Source organism: Ovis canadensis, chromosome 3, assembly GCF_042477335.2.
Source record: "Ovis canadensis isolate MfBH-ARS-UI-01 breed Bighorn chromosome 3, ARS-UI_OviCan_v2, whole genome shotgun sequence".
NCBI lineage: Eukaryota > Metazoa > Chordata > Mammalia > Artiodactyla > Bovidae > Ovis > Ovis canadensis.
In genome coordinates this window covers 226,563,542-226,571,227 of record NC_091247.1, presented here as the reverse complement: position 1 = coordinate 226,571,227, position 7,686 = coordinate 226,563,542, and the positions used below count along the sequence as shown (strand labels likewise).

General features: G+C 59.0%; 1 protein-coding gene across 8 annotated transcripts in view; it reads right to left on the bottom strand.

Annotated features, from left to right (window-relative positions):
• The window catches only part of PARVB (parvin beta), a 113,463-nt gene continuing 105,777 nt past the window's right edge, over window positions 1–7,686 (bottom strand). For all 8 annotated transcript variants that reach the window (XR_011255355.1, XM_069581720.1, XM_069581718.1 and 5 more), the window contains 2 exons: window positions 4,266–4,338; window positions 1–3,054 (listed from right to left, as the gene is read on the bottom strand). Coding sequence is in view for 7 of the 8 variants with exons in the window: in XM_069581720.1 (XP_069437821.1) it covers window positions 2,978–3,054; window positions 4,266–4,338 (150 nt within the window). In the remaining variant the exon portion in view is untranslated. The remainder of the gene's footprint in view (window positions 3,055–4,265; window positions 4,339–7,686) is intronic.

Here is a 7,686-nt window from a genome sequence, read left to right as displayed (position 1 = left end):
CAGGGTTTCAGTGGCTTTTATTTAATACCCAGAAATCCAAAGTAAACACTGCTTAAAACAAATCAAGGACACAAAGATACTGGCACACAAATTGGGCAAGAGAATGTGGCTGCTTTAAAACAACACAGCTCCTGTGTCACGTCCAGTTAGGACCTCAGGGCACGTGGGGCTCTGGGCTCAGCGCTTCGTGATGCCGTGCTCGAGGGCGGACCAGAGCAGCAAGCAGGCGCCCCAAAACCAGGGGAGGGGAGGGCGTTCAAAAGACAGGCCACCCGGAGAACAATAAGAGGAGGCATGTCACAACCTCTGCCCATCACTGCATGGCTACCGATGACCTTGTTTTCACTTAGTTCCCGTGGATGAAGGTCCCTCTTCGGGGCGAAGGTGGGGAGGTCATTCACTACAAATGGGAATCAGTGGAGGAGGACGGGTTCTAGAACTTTCCTCAGTTAAGGACTGAGAGGGAAGCTTTTGCATTCCAAGGAACTCCCAGCAACTGTCAGAGGAAAGTTGTTTCTGCTGCCCCCGTGTCCCCAGAAGACGCTGCAGTGTGTGGGCCTCTGCAGCGGGGAGGCCCCGGGCCCTAACACTCGCTTCCTGACAGCTGTTGTCCCCAAGCCACCAGGGACAACGGGCGGGTCCCAAGAGGAGGAATCTAGCCACTGCCTAAGTCACCCTCGCTTCGGCCTCAAAACTGCCTCCCAGCCCTCACCCCAATGCGCTCTCAATTCTGGTTCAGTCCAGACAGCAAAGGGAGGAAAGTGACGCGGACGCCCGAAGGGTCACGCACAGGTGGGCGGAAGGCACACCCACGCCTTCACGCCAGTTTGAGAAAAAGTAATTTGGAGATCAGAGGACACGCTTTGCTGGAGCAGGGCTTTAAAGAATCAGCATTATGAGATAAAAGTGCCTGTCTATAGTTTTCCCACACATTTATCATTCCTGTTACTCTCCTGCTTGAAACACAAGAGGGCTTGAAGTGGGCTCACTGCCCTGGGAGCTGAACCCCACCACCACCTCCCTCCCCAGAAGAACCAACGCCCCTCACCCCGACCTTCAGGGCATGGAAGAGGCCGGGGGAGCTGCCCACCTGGGCTGAAGACCCCAGGCTTCTTTCCAAACCCAGGCCTCCCCTCCTTCACCCCCACCCCCACCCCCGCAGGCCCCCAGGAACTGGCATCGCCTTGCCAGGCCGAGTGCCCACAGCAGGTGGAGGGGCCTCCGCCTCCCTGGCACCATGGCTCCACACGTGTAATGAGGCAGCACAGAATATTCCAGCCTCGGCTATCTTGTCAACGTGGATCTTTAATGTCACCGCCTCCCGCAGGAGACGCTGTAATGCCGTTTTAATTATTTCTTTCCCCTGCTGGGTAACCTCCTCCATCAAATTGGCTATTCTGAACCCAGCCCCAGGCTGGCAGCCGCCCGAGCCCAGGCAGAACAGGCAGCTGTTCTTTAAGTCCTGAGCACTGGTATGCAATGTAATATTAACGACGTGCTCAACAGCTCCGACCTACAGCGGGGAAGGCGAATATCACAGAAGAGAAAGCCCCATGTTGCCGGGGTACTGAGCAGACTCGGGGGTCCAGGTGTCATGAAAACCCCGGCTCTGCAGGGAGGTGGGGGTGAGGGTGACCTAGCGGAAGACCCGCCTGAGACCCAGCCTAGGGGTGCCCCTTTCTCTCCCGAAATGAGGCGGGCTAGGGGTGAAGAGCACACAAATGAGGAACCGCATTTCCTTCGAGAGGGCGCCCCAAGGATGCCACAGGCTGCAGAAAGCTGGGACTCGCGGAGGACAGAGGTGAACACTTCACCTCCCTTCTTATGGGCTGAGCTGTGGCCCACCCAACCCACATATTGAAGTCCTAACCCCCAGGACCTCAGCAGGTGATGGTATTTGGGGACAGAGGTCTTCACAGAGGTAATTAAGGTACTGTGAGGTCATTAGGGTCCACCCCAATCCGTTCTGCCTGGTGTCCTTATAAGAGATGAGACGCAGACTCACAGATGGGGGGAAGCGTAGGAAGCGAGGGAAGACGGTGCCCGTCCACAAGCCCAGAAGGCTCCAAAGGCACCAGCTCCGCTGACACCACCATCTCGACTTCCAGCCTCTAGAGCTGAGACACTGAGCGTCCGTGCCCTAACCCAGCCCCCAACCCGCAGCACTCTGTTACGGCAGCCCCTGCAAACGGAAACACCTGCTTTCCAAAGGTTTTTGGAAAGACATCCATCCTCAAACAGGGCCTCTGGGATTGGAGACTTCCCAGCGGAGCTGTCTCCAGCTGCCTTTTAGAGCCAGCTCCAACACAGCCCACTCAGCCGCAGCAAGAGATGAAACGCCTCAGAAACCCTTCTTCCTACGGACCGTGGCCGCTGGGTCCGCTGGGTCCCAGATGTCTGCGCAAAAGTGAAATGCGAGCCGCACGGGGCAGACAAGGAGTAAGGATGTGACTGGACACTCCGGTCACAGCTGAGGCTTCCCGGAGCTCCGAGGGAATTTTTTTTTCAAACTGAAAAATGCTTTTTTGTAAAAAGGCCTGGCTGCCCAGGAGAGTCCTGCCCAGGAGATGCCACCAGGAGAGTCGAGCCATCGCCCCTGCCGCAACGCTGCAGTGTGTTTCTGATGACTTGTGATCACTGACGGCTGTCAGCTGGAACGCCAGCCACCCCGCCCCCGCCTCCCAGGGGCTGAGGGTAGGGGTTCTGGATTTTTCTCTTTTCCATCTTTTGATCAACAATTGACTTGGCCCCCTGGGGCACTCCAGGTGAGGCGAGGCTGCAAACTTGAAAAGCACTGGTGTTTGGAACCTGCATTTCTAGGGATGCCGCCCACTGTGGAATTACAAGGAAAGGAGGTGAAGAGAATCTACCAGAAAATAAAAGCGGGGTGGGGTGGGGAGCAACCACGGGCTGCGAGGGGAGGCCGGGGCACCACCCGAAGCGCGGTCCCCACTGAGGTCACTGCGGCTCCTCGCTGTCACTCCAGGTGCTTGTACTTGGTGAACAGGTTGTAAAGAACCCGCAGGGTGGATTTGAGGTCCAGGTTCACCACATCTGCAGAAGGAAAACAGAGAAAACCACTGCAGGTGAGGGAAGGTGCCCCAAGTCCTGGTGCCAACACCCGGGAGACGCAGGGGCACCCTCTACGTCCCCCGCAGAGCGCTCTTGCTGTCCCCGCCACTCACAGGCCACTTCCCGAGCCCCTGGCTGCCACCCCGCAGATGAGCCCTGGAATGGCGAGGATTCTCCTTCATCCCTTCCAGGATGGGACCAGACAAGTCTGCGTGGTAGGGGGTCTAGGACAGCCAAGGACACATACTGGGGACCGCGGGCCATCCTGCGGGCCTCCTGGGACAGGGAGGGCGGGAGCCGTGGTCCAACTCCCTCGAGGTCAGGACCAAGGTGTGGTCCAGGAAGTCCAAGCACCTTGTTTGGTGGGAAGGGGCTCTGTCCCCCTGGGGGTCAAGGCACCTGGGCTCTGCTCCTCCCTTGCTCTCTGAGCTCCGACAAGGGCTTGGGGAGGGCTGCGGTCATGGGTCACGGGACAGAGTTCCTGTCCTCGGATCGGTGTTCGGCAGTGACTGCTGAGCCTCCCAGGGGGCGTGGGTGGAGGGTAGCGAGAACACTCCACCCAGGATTCAAGCTGTCACTGTCAGGCGGGGATCCAGAAGCACCGGCGCCACCTGCAAACTTGTTATAATCGGGACTTGGAGGGCCCAGTCCACGGCCCCTGAACTGGAAGATGCTTTGAGAAGCACGCCCCACCCCACGCACCCACCCCAGGGCTTCAGTTGTTGGCTCAAGGTAAGAGATTCCTGGCAGAGGTCATGTAACCCAGGGGTCAGGTGCGGCAGGGAGGGGCCTCTCGCCAGGGATCTGCTGGCCTCCACCGCCATTCAGATCTCACAGGCCATGACCAAGCCGCACCCCTGCTCACAGGCGCCACTGGGCCATCAGGACAGCGACCCGACAGGCATTAAACTGCAGCCAACCTTGAATACTGTCTCAAGACATGAAGCAGCATCTCCAGTCTGAGCAAGGGAACCTGGTGGGCAATCGAACCCTGAGCCCGGGGGGCCGAGGCCGCATCCTCCAAGTCAAGTGCTTACTGGAGAACCGGCCTTGGTGGCTTCGCCAGCACAGGACTCTAGGGCAACAGGGAGCTGGGGTCAGCAGAGCCCCGACTTTGAGCCACACACTTGGGACCTGATGGGAGAGACCCAGCTGGTCACCCAGCCCCTCAAAGACCCGGGTCAGGGTGTTACCTTCAGGGCGAGCCTTGGGCTTCTTAAGGCCTCCATCCAGCATCAGCTCAAAGGCAAATGACACGTTGTGGACCTGCCAAGGAAGCCAGAGTTAGCGTTGGGGCTGCAACTGGTGTCAGGCCTGCCCACTGCTCCCCATCTCCACTGATTTTCTTCTAAGGGGATGGAAGCAAGAGTGGACAGGGGCACCTTTGGAATAACTTGGCCCACAAGGACCAGGGGTGCCCAGGGCAGGACAGAGGGTGGGGAGGGGGAGGGGGAGGGAGTCTGCGGAGCGCAACACACCCACCAGGTGGGCCTCACTCCCCTTCCTGGGTTGAGGGGGGCCGGGAGACGCAGGGAGGAATGGGCACGAAGCTGCCCCGGGGGCTGGGAGTCCCCAGGCTCCGACACGCCCTCATGAAGACAAGTGACAGCAGCTACCTTTCACAGCTGAGGAACCGAGGCTCAGAAAGGGCAAGTGACCTCCCGAAGGCGCCTGGCCCTGGGCCCTGCCCCCAGCACACAGCAGTCACCCACTATCTGTCAGAAGGGCCTCGAGCCAGCTGAGCGTGATGGCATGCCCTCGCCAGGGGTATATCAGTAGCTCTGACTCAGAGCAGGTGCCGTGGACCCTGCTGGAGCTGAAGTCAGGCCACTGGTGGATGCTGCACGGCCTGGTCCTGACCCTCGACCTGCTCGATGCCCCGGAATGGTGGCCACATCTGCACTCAGCCCCCAAGGATGCTCACAGTTTGCTCATTTCTGTTAATGGCTGCTGCAGAGGTTAGACACAGAGCCACCTCTGCTGAGTTTCAAGGCCACCTGAACCACGGAGATACTGGTGATCAACCAAATCACAGCCAGACAGATGTCTGTATCGAGCGAAGGCTGGTGGGGGGCGGGGGAAGGAGGAGCGCAGGGAAACCAAAAAGTGAAATCAATCACAGATGTCCGAGCTGGAAAGGACTTCAGGGCTCTCCTGTAATCAAACACCCTTTGAACAGTAACATTTTCATGGTTTCCCTGCCAATGAATCAGAAACACGACAACAAGTTTGCCTGCAAAGTGGTTTAATGACTAACCAGGAAAAAGACACTTGGCAAAATACTCCTCCATTAGTCAAGACCGCGAGAGCTCGGGGCACAGCAGAGAAGCTTCCAGGAGGCACTGGGTGGGCAGTGCTCAGAAACATAGAGGAGGCCACCGTCCACTGAGTATCAAACAGGAGCCCGGCCCTGGCATGGGGGACACGCCCCAGAGTGGTGCAGGCCACTCACCCAGTCCTGGGTGAGCTGCAAATGACCTGAGGCTCGAGGGGAGACAGGATGCAGGCTGTCAGAGTCCCACCTGCAGGGCCTGGAGCCAGCCTGGAGAGAGGGCTGAACCCAGCTGGGCCTTGGAGGAGGGACACGCATGGGAGATGACCGGAGGGTCTTAATCTCCCACTTCCCGAAGGAGGTCCTGGGCAAGACGGGTGAGAACATCTATCATCTGTGCCGAGAGAGTCCCTGGGCGCCGAGAGAGTCCCTGGGCTCCGAGAGGCGGGGCCGGGCTTCAGCCCACACGAGTCTGGATCGGAACCTGTGCCCTGCCTCCAGGAGCGTCCTGCCTCTCCCACCATCCACTGAGATCCGGCTCCCTGATTCATACACACGACAGGCTTGGAGTCGAGACGGAGCCAGGACAGCAAAGAGGGAGAAACGGCAACGGTAGGTTAGACCGTCAGCCCAGCGCGGGAACAGACGTCTTCCGTGGCCCCCGGGCTGGCCGGATGAGCCCCCATCACAGGTGTGGAGCACGGTCAAGTCCATGAGGCCCCGCCCTGCCCCAAGGAAAGATTGGCTGGCAGGGGGACGGGGGTGTGGGAGGCAGGGAGGTGCAGGGGTCGGGGGAGCATCCTTTCAAGGCCCACCTCTCTACAGCTGCTTGGCCCAACCAGTGGTAGGTTTTGAGCAAGACTTTTCCTCTGCTTTCTTCCCCGTCCAAGGAAACCAGCAGTCAGGAAGCTGCCCCCTTCCCCTTCTGTTCTCTCGCAGAGCCGAGCCTTAACCCCACAACCTTGTTGCCCCTGCAGAGAGGTACCCTCGGAGCCTGGCTCCACGGACCTGGCACAAAGAACGGCAAACACCTCCGGACAGGACGTGGGGCCACCTCCTTGACCGTGACCCCTGAGAGTGAGACCCCCCCACCCCAGGCCACACTCTGAACCCCAAAGCCCCACACTGCTGCCAGGAGCCAGTCCACGGCAGGATCCCCCAAGTGCTTTCTCTCTGTGATGCAAAGGAGTTTCAAAAAACCAGGAGAGGAGAGAGAAGGGTAGAGGGTCTCAGAAAGGAATGGGGTCTCCTGGTTCCACCCCTGCTGACTGTGATCCATCCACACCCCGAGGACCCCTTTCCTTCCTGGGGACAGGGACTCAGATGAGGAAACAAATGGGAAAGCACCCTGAAACTGCAAAGCCCTTTCTGGGACTTGCTTCCAGGAATAACCTTCAAGTCTCCAGAATACAGGCCACCCCCCAGAGAGAGAAGGACACTGCAGAATCTTCTGGAAGATGACCACAGACCCAAAGTACCCAGCAAAGTGACCAGCACAGAGCAAGGCTCAATGGTGGGCCTCGAACAAGAAGGGTGGGTGGTACCCCTGCCTCTCAGATGCTCGATGGGGCTGTTCAGTTGTTTGCAGGAACCTCAGGGTCGGAGACGTCCCATCTCATCTTTCTAAACTCCAATGTGATCGTTAAAAGCACGCACCCACGAGGCATCTCGGAGTTTGCTCACTGATCCGTCTCCTGTCTCTGCTACAAGGATTCTCAGTGCCTGGCAGAGTCTGGGGTCCCGAGGATGCTTCGAGAGGGTCTCCCTGCATATGTCACCAATGCCCGGCCACATTGGAGACGAGGTGCCTGGTCCCGGCTGGAAGTGGGTTCAGGTCTGTGCAGCAGGGAAAGGCCATCATCTGTGAGGTTAGTAAGCCCCATGGCTAATGAGGAACCTCCCAGTGGCACCATGAGGCCATCACTCATGGAGAGGAAGGCAGAGAATCCAGGGGTGGGGCTGGGGGCTAACACGGCTGGAGAAGGACCCTCCAGAATGCCGGCTTCCAGCCAGGAGAGCTCTGGAGGCCCCTGGGCCACCTGGACCCTACAAGCGTCAACAGTCTCACACCCGCGGGATGCTGTCCCCTACAGCAGCCACCCGCCTCCCGCTCAGCGGTGAAGGTGGACCGAACAGGCCTGGGGCCTCCCAGGTCAGAGGGTGATGGACAGAGACACGTCCCATCTCAGAGGGAAGGAGGCCGGGGCTGGGAGGGGCCACCCCTGCTACTGCACAGAGCCTGTCCCGGAAAGAAGCCCAGCTACAGTCGGCCTGGCTGACTTCACCCTTCTCACCAGCCTTCGTGCTCACTTGAACAAAGAAAAGATCTCTCCAGAACAGAG